This window comes from Sciurus vulgaris (assembly GCF_902686455.1).
Source record: "Sciurus vulgaris genome assembly, chromosome: 3".
Taxonomy (NCBI): Eukaryota; Metazoa; Chordata; class Mammalia; order Rodentia; family Sciuridae; genus Sciurus; species Sciurus vulgaris.
The window spans coordinates 170,467,517-170,490,963 of record NC_136463.1 but is presented as its reverse complement, the minus strand read 5'-3'; the positions used below and the strand labels follow the sequence as shown (position 1 = coordinate 170,490,963).

Sequence of the window (23,447 nt, the reverse complement as noted above, 5' to 3'; positions counted from 1 at the left end):
AACCCTTTTCATTTTTCTTTATTTGCTTATTTTCATTTTTAAAGAGGGTCTCCCTAAGTTTCTGAGGCTGGCCTCAAACTTGCAATCCTCCTTCATTAGCCTCCTGAGTAGCTGGAATTATAGACATGTACCACCACACCTGGCCTTGGAAGCTAATTCTGCAATAATCTTGCCCAGCTGATCTTCACAGGTTTTTAAAAGTGGAGATATAATTCATATACTGTAGAATTCACCCTTTCACAGTACACAGTTCAATGGTATTTAGTATATTCACAAAGTTGTGCAACCATCCCTGGTATATAATTCCATAACATTCATCATTCCCCAAAGAAACCCTAGATTCACTGACTGATGGTCACTCCCTTCCTCCCAGTGCCTGGTGACTACTAGTCTACTTTCTGTTTCCATAGACTCATCTATGCTGGATATTTCATAATGCATGGAATCATACAATATGTGGTCTTCTGTGTCTGGCTTCTTCCACTTAATATATTTTCAAGATTGAGGGGCTGGGGTTGTGGCTTAGTGGTAGAGTGCTTACCTAGCATGTGTGAGGCTCTGGGTTTAATTCTCAGCACCACATGTAAATAAATGAGCAAAATAAGGGTCTATCAACATCTAAAAAAATTAAATTAAAAATATTATTTAAATACCTAATGATTATTAAAATCACATTTAATTGTGGTCTAAAAAATCTAACAGATACGTACTCATGAAACAGCTGTTAAACATCACCAGCATTTCCTTGATCAGCTTTTTTCTTTTTCTTTTCTCATGCATTTCCCAGTTAAAATCAACCTGGTTTTAAGACATATTTCTTATACACACAGACACACACACACACACACACACACACACACACACACACACAAATCCCATTAATGCTATGACAAGACCATTGTAGAAACCAAATGATAATTTTGTGAGGTTTATTAATGATTTGAAATGAATAGCAACATAAATTCTGAATTTTCCATTAAAAAAAAGATTGATCTATAATGTAGCAAGAATCAGTATTTCTTTTGTGTGGTTGAATAATATTCCATTTAATGGATATACACACATAAATATTCATTCATGCATACACAGTCTTTATGGGTTGTTGTAGCTATGGACTTGTTTTCTTTTCTTTTTTTGGCACCAGGGATTGAACTGGAGTTTTACCACTGAGTCACATCTCCAGCCGCTTTTTTATTTTTTTATTTAGAGTTAAGTTGCTTAGGGCCTAGCTAAGTTGCTGAGGCTGGCTCTGAACTCATGATCCCCCTGCCTCAGCCTCCCAAGCTGCTGGAATTACAGAATATGCACCACCACACTTGGATGGACTCGTTTTCTTTTAAAAATATTTTAAACTGGCAAATTAAAATTATATATATTTATGTAGTATAAATACTTTTTGATATTTGTATATATTGGGGAATGGCTAAATCAAGTTATGCATTCCATGTAAGCATCAGTTCACAGGATGACAACGATGATGATTTTGTCACTTTGGAGACTGAAGCCAGGGCCTTGTGTATACTAAGCAAGCCCCCTACCACTGAGCCAAGACCCCAACCCCTAATTATCATTCTTTGTGTGTAGAAACAATATTCAAAGTTTAGTCCCTCGTTCATTCCCAAGTATACACTATATTGCTATTAACTCTAATCTCCATGATGTAGATCTTAACTTATTTCGCTGAGATTTTGTGTCCTTTGACATATCTCCCTAATTCCTTGACCTTGTCCCCATCCCTAGTAACCAGGATTTTATTCCCCGTTTCTATGAGTCTGACTTTTTCAGATGCCACATATAATACATATTTCTTTCTGTGGCTTGTTTATTTCATGAAACATAATGTTCTCCAGGTTCATCAATGTTGTTGCAAATAACAGATATCCTTCTTTTTAAAGGCTGAATAGTATTCCAATGTGTATCTACACCACATTTTCTTTATCCATTCTGCCCCCGACGGACAGTGAGGTTGGCTCTGTATCTCCACTATTGTGAATGAAGCTGCAACATGGGTGTGCAGATGTCACTTCAATATGCTAACTTCATTTCCTTTGACTATATATCAAGTATATATTCTGGGTATATATTCTGAAATTGCTAGATCACATGGTGACTCTTTTTAATTTTTTGAGGAATCTTTATAGTGCTTTCCGTAATGGCAGTACCTTCATGGATTTTGATGTGAGATTTGTCAAATTGTGAGATTAGCTCACTAACCAAGTTGGAGATCATGAGCACAGACATGCTCATGCACAGCTGCTATAAAACCCCAATCCCCAGTCATATCACACAGGCATCTCCCACCCAAGCGCCAGCAGGGGGGAAGTTCACATGGCTTCAGCAGCTGGGCCCTGCTGGTTTCAAGAAGCAGCACACTGGAAAAGGCAGAAGTCTCCTCTGGTTGACTCTGTGACAGAGATCCTAGCACCCTTTGATCCCAGCCTCCATCCTCTGCATTTATAAGGAGCCCTCACAGGTGAACCTACTGCCCCGATGGGGTCAAGGGCCATGTGTCATGATCAGGAATTCTTCCCGATCTCCCGGAGGTTCTTCTACTCTACTTAGTGAAAAGGACTGTGTTCTTCCCTCCTCATCTCCCTCCTATTCCAGTCTCTTCTCATTCAACAAATATTTATTTAGTTAGTTAGTTAGTTTTGTACTAGGGATTGAACCCAGGGGCACTTAACCACTGAGCCCCATCCCCAGCCCATTTTATTTTTCATATTGAGACAGAGTTTTGCAACATGAAGTTACTTAGGGCCTTGCTAAATTGCTGAGGCTGGCATTGAACTTATGATCCTTCTGCCTCTGCCTCCCGAGCTGCTGGGATTATGGGCATGCGCCACTGTACCTGGCTCAACAAACCTTTATTTAACACCTCCTACATGCTGGACAGTTAGACTGGGATCCAAACTGAAAGGAGCTTGATTTGTGCCCTCCAGGGAGTTCACAGCTGGCCAGGGAGACAGTCAGGTCTACAACAAGGTAGAAATGTCACATGCATAGTTCCGTAAGGTAGAGGGCACAGGAATCACCCAGAGGGACCAGGGAGAGCTCTGCAGAGGCCAGGACATTTGATCCAAGGAAGAGCAAATTCCCTAGGGCAATATGTCAGTTGATGAAGAGGGGATGGTGCCAAGAGAGGGGACAGTAAGTTCATGCCCTAGGACAACATGACAATTGATGAAGAGCATGTTTTTCCAAGAGAGGGGACAGTAAGTACAAAGTCCTGAGCCAGTAAGGAGCATAACGTGCTCTGGAAGAGGCAAGAAGTCAGGTTCAGCTATGGCAAGCGTGTCCTCAGTGGGGTGGACAGTGCCTGAGCAGGATGAGTCTTGTAAGTCACAGAAAGGATTTTCTATTTGGCTTGATGGCTGAGGAGAGCCATTGAAGGATTTGAATCAGGGAAATGACTGAATTTTTAAAATGGGTTTCAAGCCAGGCACAAATGGCATACACCTGTAATCCCAGTGACTTGGGAGACTAAAGCAGGAAGATCACAAGTTCGAGGCCAGTCTCAGCAACTTAGTGAGACCCTGTCTCAAAATAAAAGGGCTGAAGATGTAGCTCAGTGGTAGAGCACTCCTGGATTCAATCTCCAGTACTGAAAAAAACATTAAAATACAATAAAATGACTTCAAACTCATCCCCATAGCAGGAAAAAGTCAAGTTTCTTATGTTTTCTTACTCAGAGGCAATGTACCACTGGGGCTGGGACTCCATGAGTTTCCAGGCCTGTGGTGTGGTGTACTGGATCTCAATGCCAATCCCATTTCCTAAGAAAGAGGCTGCAAATCTAAAAACTACAGCCTCCCTTGCAGCTGAGGTTCCAGGCAGTTGTATGAGTGTACTTGAGGGATTTGGAGGATGGAGATGAGGCCAAATAGTGCTTTTTTTTTTTTTGGGGGGGGGGGGTGCTGGGGATCGAACCCAGGGCCCTGTGCTTACAAGGCAAGCACTCTACCGACTGAGCTATCTCCCCAGCCCCTAAACAGTGCTCTTTTCCTGCTGTCAGGGGCAGTCAGGAGGCAAGACAGCCACTATTGGCATGGTGAGTACTGATAGGCATGTCAGTCAGGTCTACAACAAGGCAATCGTGCTTGGGGATTAAGTCCTCCCCCCTTTATTTTAACCAAGGTGATGCTCAGTGATTCTAGAGCCAACAGTTGTGGCCACAGCTTCTTGACTCCCATCCTCTTGATTGTGACCCTCAGCTCCTCAAGCAGTTCCATACCTTTTAGAGGCCACTGCAGCCTGACTCCTCCAACAAATTGTGTAGTGTTCTTTTGGCTCTCAGAATTTTTCTCAATAGAGGGGGCTTTTTTTTTTTGAAACAGGGTCTGGCTCTGTTGCCCAGGTTGGTCTCAAACTCCTTGGCTTGAGCCATGCTCCTGCTTCAGCACCGCTCTCTAGGGCGCCTGGAATCATTCTGGGGCTGCTGCCCTGGTATGGCCCTAACCAAGTGAAGCTAAGGCCTCTCACTGAGGTCTGGGGAAGCACACTGGTCTCTGTCTCCAAGGAGCGGGCAGCAAGGGCCTCCCACCATGAGGGAGGTGCAGAAAGCATGTTCCCCAACCATAGAAAAGGGTTCAGATGCTGAGGGGTCAAAAAGAAACAGACTCCAAATAATTAGTAGAAGTCCTTTTAGTTTATGTTGTACCAAGGATAGCAATGCATAGGAGATGGTCTTTTATCCGAGTGGGAGTTGCTCACAGTGGTATAAGCGTGTCACAAGCTCAGTGTTCGGTGGGAGGACACCGAGTTCCTTCAGCCCATTGAGTCGGCAGTCCCCTTACTTTCCTCCTCATCTGAGACCTGGCAGTGGGCAAGGACTATTGTACCAGGACTGGGACCTTGGGACAAGACCCAAGAAGGCAGGTGCCCGCTCAGCACTGTCTCTGCAGGAAACGCAGGCCCACCTTCTTACTGGGAACCAGGACAATGCGGGATACCGTCTTCACCTCCCCAGTCTCAGGGGCCAGGATCACCTTATAGCGCTGCATCAGCTGACAGGGAAAGAGCACAGGCAGGGCTGGAGTCTTGATTTCTATCCACTGTCCCCCCGCCTGCTGCAGACTGACCCTGAACCTCCCTGCCTCTCCTCCCCCTCAGACTCCTTCACCCTTCCCTGGCCCACCCAACCTCCCAATTGTCCCAGCTCACCCTTGCCAGCAGCAGCTGCATCTCCAGCTCTGCAATCCTGCGGCCCAGGCAGGCCCTGACCCCATAGCCAAATGGCACAGAGCCAAATGGGTGCTGGTTCCTGGGAATGGCAGGCTCACTCTTCCTCAGCCAGCGGTGAGGCTGGAAGCTCTCAGGCTCAGAGAAGCAGCTGGGGTCCCGGGACACCACATAATGGCAGAACACAAACTGGGTCTACAAGGGAGGAGTGAGCAGCGTGAATCCATCAGCATAGGGCTCTGGGCTCTCCTGGACACTCCTGGGCACTCAGACGCTCTAGGCCCACTCACATTCTTGGGGAAGAGGAAACCGTCAACTTCAATTTCCTTATCCACGATCCGGGAGTTTGTGGGGACCACAGGGTAGAGGCTACAAGGAACAGAAAGCCTGGGGTCTGCCTCTGGAGCCAAAGAGGGACAGAGCGCCCACTCCTTCCCTACCTAGCCCCTCTTCCCATCTCACCCTTGTTCCTGGCCCTGGCCCACCAGCAGCTGCCACTGTCCATTCCTGTCCCTCATGCTCTCCCCAACCCAAAGACCCTGAGCTCATGGGAATGGCATCCTACCGCAGAGTCTCCTTAATCACAGCTTTGAGCAGGGGCATGTGAGCAAAGTCCTTGTGCTGGGGCACCTGCCCAGTGGGCACCACACCCACCACTTCCTCATGCAAGGCCGCTTGGATCTCTGGGTTCTTTGAAAGGTGGTACAGAGTCCACGTCAGTGTGTTGGAAGTCTAGGAGGTAGAATGGGAGATAAAGTGAAGGGGGATTTCTAGAGGAGAGCCTAGCTAGTGTAAGCATACAAATGTGGGAGAAAGTTATTTGTCTGCCACAAATACAGCAGACAAGGAGATGAGGGTTCACGGGGACCTTGATGCTACACATGAATGGGATAAGGACTGGTACAATGAAGAATTGCATCTTAACAGGTGACTGTAGCAAGGAGAAGCCCCATGTGACAAAGGGACTCAGAAGGGATCTGCTAGGGACAAAGGTGCCCATGGACACGCTTCCATGGATAAGCAGCGAGAGAGTTGCATAGGTGTGTGATGATACTTCCACACTATCAGAGAGCAAGGAGCCCTCAGAGGTGGTGGAATCCCCCCTAACACAAGGACCAGCCCTTTTGCCTCAGCTGGGCTGAATGACTTTTCCCCTTTCAGCGTCGTATCCATATTACAGAAAGAGAAGTTACCTGAGGGAGAGAGGTCAGGGTCAGGTGGGGGTAATGGGGAATTGGTTCAGATGGGAGCTGGGAGTCCTTGGTCCCCTTGCCAGCCCCGCTCACGCACCGTGTCCACTCCAGCCAGAAGCAGCTCAGGCAGGCTGCCGAGAGCCTCCTGAGGACTGAGCAGTCCATTGGTCAGCAGGAAGTGCAGGTAGCCAGATACCTGGACCCTGTCTGGCCCACAAGCCTGCAGTTGGGCCTCCACTTCCTTGACTTTCTGATCAATCAACTTCTTCCCTGCAGGGGCAAGGGACAATAACAAAGGAAGGGTCACACCATTCCAGCAGCTGGTGGCATGAGGGAGATGGTCCTGGGCGAGACTCGGAGAGGCACAGGCCTGAGAGCCAAGCCCAGCTTCCTTCACTGGCCCCAGGGTGGGAGTCCTCACCAAAGGAGAAGATGGTGTCCCAGCCAGCCAGGTATCGCCTCCAGAAGGGCAGCAGGGGACGGGTCCACTTGGGGAGGAAGGTTGAATAGACTGAGTTCTGGAACATGAGTCCCACAGATCTGATGAAGGCTGCAGTGTCTTTGGGGATGGAGGTCTCCAGGCAGCCCATCCGTTTCTCAAACAGGATGTAGCAAATAGCTGGGAAGAACAGAGGCCATCACAGGAGATAGAGCCAGGGGACACAAAACCCTGGGGCCTTGAAGAGGAGGAGCACCACCTTCCCCTGCCTCATTCCCACTCTGAGCCCTTCTCCCAGCAAGGGTACCTTCCAAGGCAAAGTGGTAGAAGAGGTGAGCTATGTCGGGCACCTGATCTCCTGAGGCACTCTCCGCTCTCACCTGGTCCAGTCGAACCATAAAGTCACTGATCACCTCATTTAAAGAATCCGTGTAGAGCGCAGCCTCTGCTGGCTTCAGCATCCGCTGGTTCAGAGCCTGGCGCAGCTGGTACCAATTCTGTCCTTGCCTGCCAGACCAGAGGCAGCACAGACGTAAGCAAGCCTCTGACAGGGATTTGGTTAAATGCTATCTTCCCACCCAAAGCCTCCACAGAATTGAGGGAAATCTGGCTCCTGGAATTTAGATTACACAATCACCGAGCTTTCAACGACAGAATCGGAACTGCAAAACTTGAAAATCTCACTACTGCACAGTGTAAGTGGGTAAAGTGCACATCTAGAACCAGACTTCTAGAACCAAATCACAGATCTGAGGATTACATTAGGCAAGTAACTTAACTCCAGTGTGCCTATGAACTGGGGATAATAACGATGCCTATCGTAGTGGGGTTGTGCACATCATTAAAGTCTTAGGTCAGTTCCCAGCATGTGGAGAATGCTTAATGAATGTTGCCAATAAGCAATTTTCTCCTGAATCTCCTATATGCAAAATAAGGGGGAGCTGCACTTGTCCAGTTCTTCTGTGAGGAAATCGAGGAATAAAATAGGAGCAAATTAGGTTCCTGGAGTGCTCAGATTCTGGACCTCCATGTCCTCTTGACACATTGAGCCAAGCAGAGGGTAGAGACAAGGACTACAGTGACGGGGCCTGGCCCTTGAGTCACAGCTGTGCAGCAGATGATCAGGCCCCAACTTTGGTTAGGCAGGGATGCTCAGATGGGTGGGAAAGTGCTTCCCACAGGACAGCTCCATTTTCAGGGCTGTCGCCCTCTCAGTTATTCCAAATCTATTACCTTTCCTAAGCAAGTTGGGTGACAGTCCCATTGTTTTTTCAGTTGCAAAGCAATAAATGCAATATAGTCCAATTTTAAGAGCAAGAGAGGAGACCCCTACATATCCATATGTATATCTGCGTGGTTCCAAGTAAAGAAAACACACCAAATTGTCAGCATGGATAGCTTAGTTAGATGGGACAGGAGTGAGGGGGAGACTTGGTATTTTATTATAGAATTTTTCACAGTAAATACTAGAAATAAAACTTTTTAAATTTAAGATATTATTTAAGTGAACTTCAACCCTCCTTCCCAGGATCTTTTATTATCATATTGGGGAAAAGATTAAAAAAAAAAGAAGAAGAAGAAGATAAAATAAAACCAGGTGGTGCATACCTGTGATCCCAGTGACTCAGGAGGCTAAGACAGGAGGATTGTTAGTTTGAGACCAGACTGAGCAAATTAATGAGACCCTCATAAATTTAGCAAGACCCTTTCTCAAAATAAAAATAAGAGACTGGGTGTGTAGCTCAGTGGTAGAGCACCCCTGGGTCAAATTCCCGTACAGCAAAACTAAGTAAATAAATATAGAAATGTTACTAAAAAAGAAATAAAACCAAAATATAACCATTTATTGGAATTTAAGGTTGTAAGTGCTATTACAAGAGTAAAACTCTCCCACAGCAGGAATCAGATTTGCAGAACTTAACTGAGAGCATTTCTGTGGTTGTTCAGCCACTTACTGAGAGAAAAATGAGATTTCAAAAATGCATATGCTAAAACAAAACAAACCCCAAATATCAGAGGTATGATACTGGTGATATAATATATTTAGCAAACTGGCTTCAGAGTAAAAACTGTAAAAAGATCACAAAGGGATCTACATAGTGCTCAACTGAATGAGAGGTGGCCTGGTCTGATGAAAACGTGGGATCCAAATCTTGCCTCTGAGTCAGATGTCAAGTTAAAGAGGTCTTTTTAAAGAACAGGCATCTGCTATTCAGTTCCCAGAACTCAGAATAAAGGGCCCAGGAATGGTTGCTTTTAGTTCTGAAACTGTCTACCTATGAAGAAACCAGGAAAAAGAAAGAATAACACTCAATGGGAGAGTGGCTGTGTGACCGTCAGGGACATGTGAGATGACCCCTCCACCAGGTTCATTTTCTTTCCCAAAGTCTCAAGGTTTTAAGTTCTTGAGTTCCAGAACCAGAAAGATCTGATTCCACCATGGTTACTTGTGTCACCTCAGACATGTGATGTAAAACCTCTCTGAACCTCAGTTTCTTTTATTTAAAAAAAAAATTATTTGAATTTTTAATTTTTTCTCAGTTTCTTGATCCAAAAATACAACCCACTCATGGGTTTGTTGTGAAGATAAAAAGAAATAATAAGTGTAAGGAGACCAGCCTGGTGTCAGCCGTGTCACAAACACAGTTACCATTATAGCAGTGTGGTTGTCTACACCAGGATCAACATTCATCCCTTGAGAAGCAACTAAAACATGGTTGTCAAGTTGATTATGAATGGGGAAAACCTTCCATCGTCTTTTGGAATTCTGTTAATATACTATTGCAAAAAGAAAGCTGTAATATACCCAATTACAACCTGCAGTACTGGCCATGGCTTATCGCCAATGATCCCCATTTACTTCTATTGGCTCTTGAGTCAAGAACAGACTCAGATTCGAATCTATTTGTCTAAAGTCATGCAATGTATTAAGGGAAAAGCCAGTGAATGGCCCCTGGCTTCAGCCAGTCCCAACAACTGCTCCACACTGAGTATCAGGCTCAGAGGATGCAGGGAGATGCCACTCTGCCCTTTCCCCCACGGGCTGCTCTGTGCCCCCTCTCTTGACCTGGTCCTCTGAGGCCCTCCCTGTTCCAGTCCCTTCAGGCCCCAGCTCACGTGGTAAAGGGCCCATACGACAGGCCCTGATGATCCCGGTGCTCCTTCCACAGCTCCATGTGATCCCTTACCGGGTACTTGCCCTCCTGCCGCATCACTTTCTCCACGAGTGGCGCGCTGGCCAGGTTCACAAGGGTCTGAGACCCAAAGCTGGATAACCACATTGGCCCATGCTTGGCCTTGTTCATCACCTGTGGGAGTCAACCAAAACTGAATAACTGAGGTCCGGCGAGGCCGGCATTTCTGCAAGAGGAGATGGGGGCGTGGCTACACTAGAGAGCAAACGGGCGGAGCAAAATGCAGTGTGAGCCGGGCAGCGGGATGGCCAATGGTTCTGGAGGCATAATTCTGGAAAAAACCGCCACACAAAGAGCAAGGCTATTAAGAGCAAGGCCCATCTGGTGGAGCTGGAGGAACAAGATCCTTGAAGTAATAAAGATATGTGGGAAAGTGCATGACGTTGAGTTGTAGATATTTGGGACCCAGCATTTTAGGAAAACTGAACCCTTTAGTAAGATGAGGTAGAAAGTCTTTGATTCCTTCTCGGCATTTAAGTCTACTGCAGCTTGTAGCTCTGAGACGAAGATAAATGTCTTGTGTAATTGACAAGAAAAAAAAAAGAAAAGAAAAAAAAAAGAAAAAGAACATTACATGATGAGAAATTCCAAGAAAAACAAGAAACTGGATGAGAAAGGCATGAAGTAAGCTCCGTAGTGTGTATTTTTTAAACAAAAACTTTTATTGGTTGTGTTACATAATTCCCAAATATTTTACCTTAATGTCTTAAGGACTGGGGATGTAGCTCAGTGTAGAGCACTTGCCTAGCATACACAAAGCCCAAGCACAAAACAAAAACAAAAAACTATCCAGAATTTCTAAAGCACTTGGTAACTAAAACTCATACATCTATGAAATTGATATTGCCACTGTGTACTTATAGTTGCTGAAAATGAGACAGAAAGAAATACATTTTGGTATTTGGAGTGGTAGTAAAACAAATAGAATCCATAAATCTAAAACAAAAATGTACTAAGTCATATGCACAAACTGAGAGAAAAAGAAACAGTGGTTTCCCAGGTACTTCCTCTTTCACGATCGCTATTGAAGAGTTCTGTTTTTGTTTTTTAAAAAAGAGGATGAGTCTGTTGCACTAAAGAAATGAGGCCAAAGGGCTTCTGTAGAGACACTGAAGTTGGCTGGGGAGATAGCTCAGTTGGTAGAGTGCTTGCCTGGCAAGCACAAGACCCTGGGTTGGATCCCCAGTACCACCACAAAAAAAAAAAAAAAAAAAAAAAGAGAGAGAGAGACACTGAAGTTATAATCTATCAAACATCACCCAATTTATAGTGAGAAGAATGCCAGTCTTTACTGGATCTCACTATTGGCCAATATCATTTATGTTGCATTGTTCCTAAGACCATAATGACTCCTGATACTTACCCACTTGCTCAGAATTCATCCTGAAATAATGGCTGATTCTGCCCATTCTCCCGAAGACAGTCATGACAAACCCCCAACATCCATGTGGGCTCATTTCCCATCTCTCCTTCCCAGAAACACCTGCCAGTGTGGTAGGATTCTGAAGACCTGATGGTCTTTCCCTTCAGGAAAGTAACTGTATTCATATATTGCTGGAGGGAGGCTAAAATGGACATATCCTTTCTTAGAGGGCAGTTTGCTACTATTTATAAAAACTACTAACAAATTAATGAACTAAATATAGGATGTCCATATATTGAAATACTAGATCAGCTTAGAAAAAGATTAAGAATTTCCTTATGTTCTAATATGGAAAGATACCCAAGTCATATTGTTAAGTGAAAAAGTATAACACCTTTTGTTAAAGAAAGAGCAACTAAATAAGAATATTTGCATCTATAGGGAAATGCTGCTTGGATATGTAAGAACTGTAGGACTCCCTACAGGAGGATGCGGTGGAGTGGGAAGAATACTCTCAATGTATATCATGTTATATTGTTTTGAGAGCTGAACCAGGAGAATATATTACCTATTCAAATTTGTTTTAACTTAAAAGAAAACAAAACAGCAAGTCACCCAGCATCGATCAGATGACTTCAGAAGGCAGGAAAACCTTGTTGAACCTCTGAATTCACATATAAACTCCTTAGATTTATAAGTGGGCCCTAGCCATACTTATAATTAAATAGATAGATAGATAGATAGATAGATAGATAGATAGATAGATAGATAGATAGATATTGGTAAAAATAAATAAATAAAACATTTTACAGTGCTGGGGCTATAGCTCAGTGGCAGAGCACTTGCCTAGCCTGTGTGAGGCACTGGGTTTGCTCTCAGCATGGCATAAATATAAACAAAATAAAGGCATTCTGTCCATCTATAACTACAAAAAAAAAAAACAAAACAAAACTCTAACTTAATTGCATCAGTAAAGTTTAAAAAAAAAAACATTTTACATACAAGTCTATTTTTTTCTATTAAATTCCTTAGGAGTCTTATGCTAAAAGTAGGCTTAATTTGTGTTCCAGTGTGGTTTATGACATTAACAATAATATTTACACCTATTTCTATGAAGCTGACCATAAACCAGACACTGTTCCAAGAACCTTACTTAAATTAGCGCATTAATCCTCACTACAGTTACATGAGTTGGGTTTAATATTACCTCAATCTGCAGATAAGCAAACGGAGACCCAAAGAAGTTGCTCAAGCTCCCTTTACCAGTAAGTGGCAGTCAGGGCTCAAATTCAGACCACCTGGCTGGAGGCCACGGTCTCAACCACTTAGTCCACTGATCCCTGAGAAAAGTGACTGTGTCCTACTGACTAGAAACAAACTTAGACCCTTTTAAGACACCTGCAATTTTGAAACTACAGTGACCATGCAATATCCATGTTCCTCCCCTGGGCCACTGTTTGCATTTGGGGCTGGATAATTCTGTTCTGAGAAACTGTCCTTTACTGAACAAGCTGTTTCGCAGCATCCCTGGCCTCTTTCCAGCAGTATCTTCCAAGTTGCAATAAATAAAAATGTCTCTAGACATTGCCATAATATCTCCTGAGGGGCAAAATCACCTCAGATTGAGAATCACTACAGCAAGCCCAACCTCTTAAAATGCCTCTTCATTTTTTAATTTTAGAAAACTCTTTTTAGTAAATAATAGTCCTTTTTGAAGAACTAGTCCTCTGAAGTTTAGGTTTCTTTTCCTTCAATGTTCAAGTAAAATTACATTTAACATTTTTATAAAAATGTAAACAGTGGTGAGCTCAGTGGTGGCAAAGAGCAATGTATAGATAAATTTATTTTCTTATTTATACCATGATTTGTTTTTCAAATTTTCTACCATGATCTAAGAATCAGAAAAAAAAAGAAAAGAAAAAAGAAAAATGTCACATTTAAAAAGACTGACTAAATGCTGGGGAGATAGCTCAGTCGGTAGAGTGCTTGCCTTGCAAGCACAATGCCCCGGGTTCGATCCCCAGCACCAAAAAACTTTAAAAAAATAAATAAAAATAAAACAACAACAAAAAATAAAATAAAAATAAAACAACAATAAAAAATAAATAAAAATAAAACAACAACAAAAAGACTGACTAAAGACTCATTTTCGTGGGTACTAGCTTCTTCCCTGGGATCCAAAGTTCCTGTGACCACTTTCTGGCTGTTGGTGTGGAGATTCCTAGGACCTTTGTCCCTTTGTCCAGGCCATGCCTTCTTCCTTCTTCCTTCATATTTCTCTTCTCAGTTTACTGGTGGAACTTAACAAGGATCTACTTATGCAAGAAGTTATTTTAGAAAGACACCGGGGTACTTGCTGAGAGACATGTTCTGTGCCTACCATTAGGTGGTAACGTGAGCCAGTTAGAAAGCCCAAGCTTCTCAGATGGGCCCTAATAGCCACTTTGCAGAACGGAGATCCACTTTCAGGATGAATGAGAGAACTAGCCTTCACTTGGTGGAACTCCAAAGAGCAAGTGTTGAATTCATTCAATATTCATTTATTAAGCTCCTAATCTGTTTCTTTTATACCATTTGAGGGGACAAGGACACAGCACACAGCAGAAAAGACCTACCTTTAGAGAGTTTGCATCCTGGTGCATGTGCTGAATAGGTGAGAATTTAACTACATGTGCTCCCAAATGGTTTTCTAATGATTTTGTGGATGTCTAGTCCCTTCAACTAGATTGAAAATCCTTGAGGGCAGGAACCATGTCATATTTCTGTATTACTTCCCATAATGCTAGGCACATTATAGACTCTCAATAAATACTCAGAAAATGTTTGAACAAGAATAAATAAATAAATAAATAAATAAATAAATAAATACTTAGCAGTTGTCAGTGAACCAGGCTGGGAGCAGGAGCGGGGGAACCAAACTACAAAAATAGACAAGGCGGAGACAGGCAGGAGTTGAGGGAGAGAATGCCACCATCCTGGTAACACTGACTCTTTCACAGTAGACATTTGTTTTAAAAACCTGGAAGAACCATCTGGAAAGGAAATTAAGAAAACAATTTCCTTTATAATAGCCTCTGCTAGGGTCGAAATGTTTGCATCCCCTCAAAATTTTTATATTGGAAGTCTAACCTCCAGTTTGGCTGTATTTGGAGATGGGGACTCTAGAGAAAGTCATTGAGGTTAGGTGAGATCATAAAGATAGGGGCTCTGATCTGATAGGATTAATGCCCAGAGAGCTTGCGCCCTCTCTACACACAAGCACTGAGCAGCTACATACAAGCCTGGAAGAGTGTTCTCACCAGGAACCAACCATGCTGGTACTCTGATCTCTGACTTCTAGCCTTCAGAACGGGGAGGAAAAAGAATTTGTTTTTGGAACTGACTTGAACCCAGGGCTTCACACATGCCTTGCAAGTGCTCTACTACTGAGCCACTTCCCCAGTGACAAAATTAATTTCTGTTATTTAAACCATCCAGTCTGTGGTATTTTGTTATGACAGCCCAAGCACACAGATACATAGTGTTAATCCAAATAACAACCAGAGAAACATTCTCCAAAGAATCTCTTGCAATGAAAATGCATATAGTTTACTCTGTGTATTCAAAGAGATTGAGGCAAGGGTAAATTTTTAGGTGTGAAATAAGGAGGACTACATAAGATATTCTGAAATAATCATCCTGGCTACAAAAACCAGGAATAAGGGTGGCATCGCCCCAAGATTAAACAGACAGTTGTTGGGCAAATGTCCTCACAGAAGTATTCTTTTTGTTTAAAGTTGCAACAGTACTATGGTTCTGGCAGAGTCTTTCATGACTAGCTCTTGTTATCCAGGCAAACATACATGAGATCCCGTCCTTCGTAAGATTCTGAATTTAGTTATTTATTTATTTTGGTCAGGGTTTGACAAATGTGACTCCATTTTGATTCTGACAACTTTGACAACAACATCCAAAAGAATAAAATACTTAGGAATAAATTCAGCCAATAAAGTAAAAGAGTTATACAATGACAACTGTAAAAATTTAGACCTAAATAAATAGAAGATATCCCATGTTCATGAACTGAGAGACTTAATACTGTTAAGATGACAGGACTCTCCAAAGCAATCTACAGATTCACTATAAAGCCCATAAAATTCCAATGACCTTTCTGCATAAATGGAAAAAGCTGATCCTTAAATTCATATGCAATTTCAAGGAGCCCTGAATAGCCAAAACAATATTGAAAAAAAAAAACAAAAGCAAAGTTGGAATGCCCACACGTTCTGATTTCAAATTTTACTACAAAACTACAGTAATCAAAACAGTATGGGGGCTGGGGAGATAGCTCAGTTGGTAGAGTGCTTGCCTCACAAGCACAAGGCCCTGGGTTCAATCTCCAGCACCACAAAAAAAAAGAAAAAAAAAAAAAAAAAAAAAAAAAACAGTATGGTACTGGCAGAAGGGCAGAAGGATAGACATAGAGACCAGTGGAATACAATTGATAGTCCAGAAATAAACCCAAACATCTCTAGCCATTTAATATGCAACAAGAATGCCAAGACTGTTCAGTCTCTTTAACAAGTGGCACTGAGACAACAGTTTAACCGAACACAAAAGAATGAAGTCGGAATTCTTTCTCACTCCATATACAAAAATTAACTCTAAATGGATCAACAACCTAAATATAAGAACTGAAACTATAAAATTCTTTGAATAAAACACAGAAATAAATCTTTATGATTTTGAATTTGGCAATGGATTCTTAGACTTGATACTAAAGGCCTGAGCAATAAAAAGAGAAAAGACAGATAAATAGAACTTCATAAAAATTAAAACTCTGGCTGGGTGTGGTGGCACATTTCTATAATCCCAGCAGCTCAGGAGGCTGAGACAAGAGGATCACAAGTTCAAAACCAGCCTCAGTAATTTAGCGAAGTCCTAAGCAATTCAGGGAGGCCCTGTCTCTAAATAAAATATTTGAAAAGGGCTGGGGATGTGGTTCAGTAGTTAAGCATTTCTGGGTTCAATCCCCAGTATAAAAAAAAAAAAAATTCAAAACTCTGGTACATCAAAGGACATTTTTGAGAATGTGAAAATACGACCTATAGGCTAGGAGAAAATATTTGCAAATTATATTTCTGGTAAGGGTTCAATATCCAGAATATATAAAGAACCATTATAATTGAACAACAAGGCAAACAACCCAATGTTAAAATAGGCAAAGGGACTTGAATAGACATTTCTCTGTCGAAGATATACAAATAGCCAAAAAGGCCAGGTGCAGTGGCACATGCACCAGCAATTCAGGAGTCTGAGGCAGGACAGCAGGTTCAAAACCAGCCTGAGTAATTGAGCAAGATCCTGTCTCAAAATAAAAAGGACTGAGGATGTGGCTCAGTGGTAAACACCCTGGCTTCAATCCCTGGCACCTCCCCACAAATCCTCTTGCCTCAACCTCTTTGAATACACCCATAGTTTACTATGGCACAAGTACTAAGTATTAAAAAAGTTGTGGTTGCACAACATTGAGAAAACATTAAATGCTATCTAACTGTGCACCTTAAAATGGTCAACCGTTGCTGAATTTGGCACATGCCTGTAATTCCAGAAACCCTGGAGACTGAGGCAGGAGGATTACAAGTTTGAGGCCAGCCTCAGCAATTTAGGGAGTTCCTAAGCAACTTAGCAAAACCCTGTCTCAAAATAAAAAATAAAAAGGACTGGGAATGTAGCTCAGTGGTAAAGCACCCCTGGGTTCAATCTCCAGTACCAATAAATAAATAAATAAATAGTTGGATGTAATGTGAATTTTAGCCCCAACATTTTTTTAAGCCTGGAAGAATTTTTCATGGTTTCATTTGCCTTTTAATTTGTTTTTATATTTAACACGGTGTCTTGCTGAAGTGCCCAGGCTAGCCTTGAACTCCTCCTGCCTCTGCCTCCTGAGTAGCTGGGATTATAGGCATGTGCCACTGTGTATGGTTTAAGCTTGTGGCATTTTTAATATTTTATATTTTTGCAGTGCTTAGGATGGAATTCAGGGCCTTGCACATCTAGTTTCAATCCCCAGCACCAAAAAAGGAGAAAAAAAGGGAGAAGGGGAAGGAGGAGGCACCTGATCTAAGAGGATGCCTTTATAACCCAGGTCACAGCCCAAGGCAGATTCCATTTCTGCTCTTTATCCCCTTGGTCAGGTGCCTATGTCCTGCAGACCTCAGGTCAATACTTCATAATTAATCCCAGATGGGTTAGAGTTCAAAAGAAATAACAGAAGAAAATGCAAAGGAACGTTCTATTTGTACAGTCTTTCAAGGAGCAAGAACTTTGTAATACCACACCCAAATTCAAAGAACACAGTACGAAGATTGATCTGATTAAAGAAAATTATAAAAACATCAGCCCAGGAAGACAATCATGAGTCACATATTGTTTTGATCAATGTCAGACTGCATAGATGACAATGGTCCCACAAAATTATATTGCCTATCAACATAGTATTCATCGTGGTTTGTGTAAATACACTCTATGATACTCACACAACCACAAAACTGCCTAATAATGCATTCTCAGAATGTATCCATGTGATTAGTGACTCAGGACTGTATATTTGCACTTTATATGAGAAAGGGTTAATAACTTTCCTATATAAAGAGGGTGCTGAAATCCATGTGAAAATTAGAAAAACATGTTATAAAAGTAGACATAAAAGTAAGAATAGTGAACTTACAAAAGTCATGTGAACTCAGTGATAAAGTACCCCTGGGTTCAATCCGTAGTACCAATAAATAGTTGTATGTGACATGAATTTCACACAAAGACATGTAGATTATGTATCACAAAGACATAGCATTTTCAAGTATGATATTTGCAGGTTTATTTATTTATTTATTTTGGTACCAGGGATTGAGCCCAGAGTCACTCAACCACTGAGTCACATTTCCAGCCCATTTTTATATTTTATTAGCAGCACAGTCTCACTGAGCTACTTAGGGTCTCATTGAGTTGGCTTAGGGTCTCGCTAAGTTACTGAGGCTGGCTTTGAACTTGGTGATCATCCTGCCTCAGCCTCCTGGGTCACTGGGATTACAGGCCTGCACCACTGCACCCGGTTCTGCAGGTTTATTTTTAATGAGCATGCTCTCTCACACACAAAACTACTCCCTTTGTAACTTTTCTGAAGGAAGACAGCTAGGAGCAGTGCATGCCTGTAATCCCAGCTACTTGGAAAGCTGACGCAGGAGAACCATGGGTTCAAAGCTGGCCTGGGTGACGGACATGGTGAGACCCATCTCAAAAAAAGAAAAAGAAAAAAAAAAATTCCTCCTGAGGAGGACAATTTGGTAGTGATACATATCAAACACACAAACAAAATCTTTTACCATAATTCCATTTAGGAGTTTTATTCCAAGGAAATAATTGAGAATTATTAATATTAAGTGATATGGTATTTATCAAACTTCAGACATAGATGTCAATGACACATGGGAAGTGGGCAACGACTGCTGTGAGTGAGACCACGGATGTGTTTATGTATTCATTTCACAAATGCTTATTAGGCACCTGTGAGCCCAGGCACTAAGCTTTGTGCAGGGGGCTGGGATTATGGAAGACCTGACTTTTCCTTTTTTCAGTTTCTTTATATTTTCTGATTTCTCTAAAATAGGCATGCATTACTTCTGCAAGTTATTTCAAACAAGTCTAAATGGTATTTTTCTTAAATGTGGTATAAAATTACAAATTAGCATGTAACTCATATTTACATAATTTTCTTAAAAACGAGGATAATTTTTCCCCTTGCAGTGCTGGAGATAGAACCCAGGGCCCCACATTTGCTAGGCAAGTGCTCTAACATCATCCTCAACCAAGGGTCATCTTTACAGAAAAAAACAAGTGTCTGTGTAATCACCATGTGTTTTTATCTCGGTTCAGTCATTCACAGCTGGCAGTATCAGTTGAAGGATCAGAAAGTGCCTGACATGAGATTTTGTTCTAGTTCCAGCCCAGCATTACCAGCCTGCGTGATTTCTCCATGGTACACTTGGGACTGTGCACCTGTCTTTATACACAAAGGCTTGGACCCGCCCCTCCCTAAGCCTTGAGGATTGAAGCCCCTGTGATCCTTCTGGAACAGGAGAGAATGGCCTGCAAGAAGCTGTGAAGAGGCCTCCTCTTGCTCCCTGCTACCTTCCCTATGTCCCTTGGGAGGCCGCCATGAAGCCACACCTCTTTCCTTGGTTCTAATGGAGATACAGGCTTTCTGCCCTGCCCACCTCAGAAAAGAACTACAGAATATGAAGCCATGTTCCTGTGGTCTAGAAAGGGCATTTTGGCAATGGGGTTCCACTGCAATCGTATGCCCCTCTGTTGTGGTATTGTCCTGGGTGTATGAGACAAGGATTGTGGGGAGCCGGAATCTTTGGTTTCCTTTTTGTTATCTGTATAAATAATGAAATGTCTGGATCTCAAAGTGCTCATGGAATCTTTACCAGGCCTTGGCTTTAGTGCATCTGCTATGTGTGAAATTGACACATCTGGTGCCCAACATGGGACCCAATGCCCTTTTTGAAGACATGAGCCAAGTTAGGAGATAGAGTCCCAGGATCTAGCAGCGCATGCCGTGGGATAGGACAGGTAGACAGTGAGAATGAGCCAGGGTCCTCCCACTACAGGACTGCATGGACCAGATTAGGAGACATGACTCCCAGGGTCCAGGAGGGCAGAGAAGTAGGGATTTCCAACGTCCTTCCCATTCTGTCAACACCCCTTGGAGGTCACACAGTCAAAAGGAGCATTGACTCAGCTGCACCATGGCACCTTAGGCTGCTAAAAGTGCTCTTGTTGAACAAACTGCCACTTCAAATCTGTGCCAATCTGTGCTTGCTGGTAGACCTGCTCCCTCTGAGCTGCCTCTTTCCTGCCTGATTCCCTGAGCTTCCTTCCAGTCACTGCAGACCTTCTGGAGAGCCTGTGTAAAAGCCCTTTGTTCTCTTTCTGAAAACAAAACAAAACAAAACAAAAAACAGTGAAGGGAACGCAAAAAGGAAGAGAGACAGACCTATGAGCCAATCCCACCTGTGCTCTGCTGCAAAAGGTGTGAGCAATCTGGAAATTCTTAATTGTGAGGGTTCATAAAGTGCTGGTATGCCAAGTTTGCACTGCATACTAATATCTTGTTGGTTGGCAAACAGCTTTCTTGCCAAGATTCAGGGCCTGCTTGCCAAGTCAATGTTCTCTAAACAACACTGGAGTCACAACACTGAATCTCTGGCAGTCCAAGAAAATTGCTGTCTTTTATCAACTAAAACAAAAGCGAGAAAGAACCTACTAGTATGATCCTCAGACAGAAACTGTGCCTGCTGAAAGGGCCACAGTAGCAGGGGAGCTGCCCACCTGCTCCCAGCAGATTAACTACAGATTAAGTCTGTGGAGTGTTTGACCCTCTCTTCCCCAAGGCTGAGGGAAGTGTCCTTTTGGAAAAAGGACAGCATAACCCAAGATACCAATTAGCAAGGTAGAGTACAGAATCCTGGAAGGTAGTCATAAATCTGGTTGCTGATACTTTTAGTGACCAGTCCTTGACCACTGTCCCTTAGAGAACCAGTGAGTTGTGTTGCTGTCTAGAGGTCAAGAAAGAGGGTCTTATAAAGTCAGGAGAAACGTTCTGTGGTTCTGCACCCTTCTATGTCACTGGGAAAGTGACACTGCTTTGTTGGGACCCATGGCTGTGGCCATAGGTAGAATCCTCCTTGGCCATCAAGGGTAATCGATTCCTCAGAGGTGTGCTGAGGTTGCCTTTATACCTCAGGAACACCTTAACTGATGACACCAGCATGAAGAAGACCAGGCAGCACTTGCTGCCACCTCTTCACTCCCTAAGGAAGTAATCCACCTGAGGAGTTTCCAGTACCTGGGGAGGGCCCAGGGATGTCAAGACCGAAACGATAACTTCCTTTAAGGCCACTGTATTCTGACCTGGATTTGTAATGGAAAACACAAGAACCCAATGTTCAGCTACAGTGACAAGTTTGTTCAAAGGGCACACTGGAGACAGTTAAATCTACTTTTAGAGCCCAGAGATAGGCTCTAGAAAACACAGGTCAAGATGAGTGCCCTTCAGGATAAGAAGAGTGTTAAGGGCTGAATCATGTCCCTCCCTCGAATTCCTATGTTGCTTTCCTACCCCCCAGTACCTCCAAGTGTGATCTTCGTTGGAGATAGGGCCTTTAGAGAAGTAACAAGTTAAAATGTGATCACTGGGGTGGGCCTTAACCCAATAAGACTGGTGTGCTCATGAAAAGGGGAAATTCAGAGGCAGACCCACGTGCATGCAGACAGAATGCCTGGGAACAGGAAGACAGACATCTGCAGACCAAGGAGAAAGGCTTGAAACAGATCTTCTGCTCATAGCTCTCAGGAGGAACCAAATCCTGCCAATGCCTTGATTTTTAAAAAAAATTTTTAAGTTGTCGATGGACCTTTATTTATTCATATGTGGTGCTAACAATCGAACCCAGTGCCTCACACATGCTAGGCAAGTGCTCTACCACTGAGCCCCAGCCCCAGCCCCAATGCCTTGATTTTTGTCCTCCAGTGTCCAGACTACACATTTCTGTTGTGTAAGTCACTTAGCTTGTGGTACCATTGTGGCAACCTGAGCAAATTAACAGAGAGAGAAGAGTGGCTAGCTGGGCTGGGGTTGTCGCTCAGTGGTAGAGCACTTGCTCGAACCCAGGGCCTCATGCATTCTAGGCAGATGCTTTACCACTGAGCTGTATCCCCAGACTTTTTAATTTTATTTTGAGACAGGTCTTGCTAAGTTGCCCAGTCTGGACTTGGAACTTGCCATCCTATCTCTGCCTCCTGAGTAGCTGGGACTACAAGCACGCACCCCCACGCCCAGCTTATTCTATTTGTTTAGGCAGCATTAGATGAGAGTATGCAACTCATGACTCCATGCAGGTTGGTCAGGCCTACTTGGAGGACAGCCAGCAGCCCAGCACCCATTTGGAGTGCAAGGACTACTGTAATATATATATTTCCTTATCAAGCCTCCTTCTTAAGTGGAAGTGGTATGTCCAGGAAAGACATAAACCAGGTTGGGGTGGATCTCCTAAAAATCAAAGAGAGATGAGTAAGAGGAAAGGGATCAAGAGGCCGGGGAGGGGAGAGAAGGGGGATATGCCTGGAAGTTATATCAGCAAATTACATTGTTATATTGTGCACATACACAAATATGTAACAATAAATCCCATCATTATGTGCACTATAATGCACAAATAAAAATTGCGGGAAAAAACCCAAGCATTGGTTAGTCACTTTCCAGGTGCTGACCCAGATGCAGGGTCTATGTCAGCACCTTGGGTTTCTTGGGAGCTTCAGTACACTGAGATAACTGATGGTTCCTAGGTGTGATTCAGGGAGGGATCAGCTAAGTTGAAGGCATGTGGAGTATACTAGGCTACTGCTACTGTGTAGTACCAATAAAAACTGTTCAAGACTGGCATGAAGCCAAGCATAGTGGAACATGCCTGTAATCCCAGCTACCTGAGAGGCTGAGGCAGGAGGATTATACCTTGACAACTCTATCTCAAAATAAAAAATATAAAGGGCTAGGGATGCAACTCAGTAGAGAACCCCTGGGTTCAATCCAAGTACCCCCAAAAAAATTGGCATGGAAAAGAGGATTCTGTTCAGTGGACCTAGCTATGGCCCTAGCTTTAGGAAAAAAACACTGAAAAGTGCCTTATCACATTTTCACTGACTCATGGCAGTGTGGGCTGGTGCCCGGCAGTGGGATTGACTGGATGAGCATGTCTCAGCCTCTCTGGAGATAACCATTTTGGCAGCAGATCACAAGATCCACACATCTCCCTGCCTTTGTGATCTAAACAGAAGCCCATGGAAAAAGTCTCCTAGGGATGAACATCAGTGGAATCAACAAGCTGATTAGACCATAGCCACATGAATACACCATTGCACAGGGTATGGTAATTCATGTACAATTCAAGATTGAAGCCCAAGACAAAATCTAGGGATCATAGCACATGAGGCCAAGGAAGCCTGACAGATAGGCCCAAATTGCAAGCCACACAAGCTGG

At 43.1% G+C, this 23,447-nt stretch overlaps 1 protein-coding gene across 1 annotated transcript in view; it reads right to left on the bottom strand.

The window, feature by feature from the left end:
* Positions 1 to 4,626: 4,626 nt before the first annotated feature.
* The window catches only part of CYP27A1 (cytochrome P450 family 27 subfamily A member 1), a 32,798-nt gene continuing 13,977 nt past the window's right edge, over positions 4,627 to 23,447 (bottom strand). The window contains exons 2-9 of the mRNA XM_079135548.1: positions 9,928 to 10,118; positions 7,118 to 7,317; positions 6,793 to 6,990; positions 6,469 to 6,641; positions 5,744 to 5,910; positions 5,469 to 5,547; positions 5,161 to 5,373; positions 4,627 to 5,003 (exon numbers count right to left, since the gene is read on the bottom strand). Of these exons, the coding sequence (XP_078991674.1) occupies positions 4,884 to 5,003; positions 5,161 to 5,373; positions 5,469 to 5,547; positions 5,744 to 5,910; positions 6,469 to 6,641; positions 6,793 to 6,990; positions 7,118 to 7,317; positions 9,928 to 10,118 (1,341 nt within the window). The 3' untranslated portion in view covers positions 4,627 to 4,883. The remainder of the gene's footprint in view (positions 5,004 to 5,160; positions 5,374 to 5,468; positions 5,548 to 5,743; positions 5,911 to 6,468; positions 6,642 to 6,792; positions 6,991 to 7,117; positions 7,318 to 9,927; positions 10,119 to 23,447) is intronic.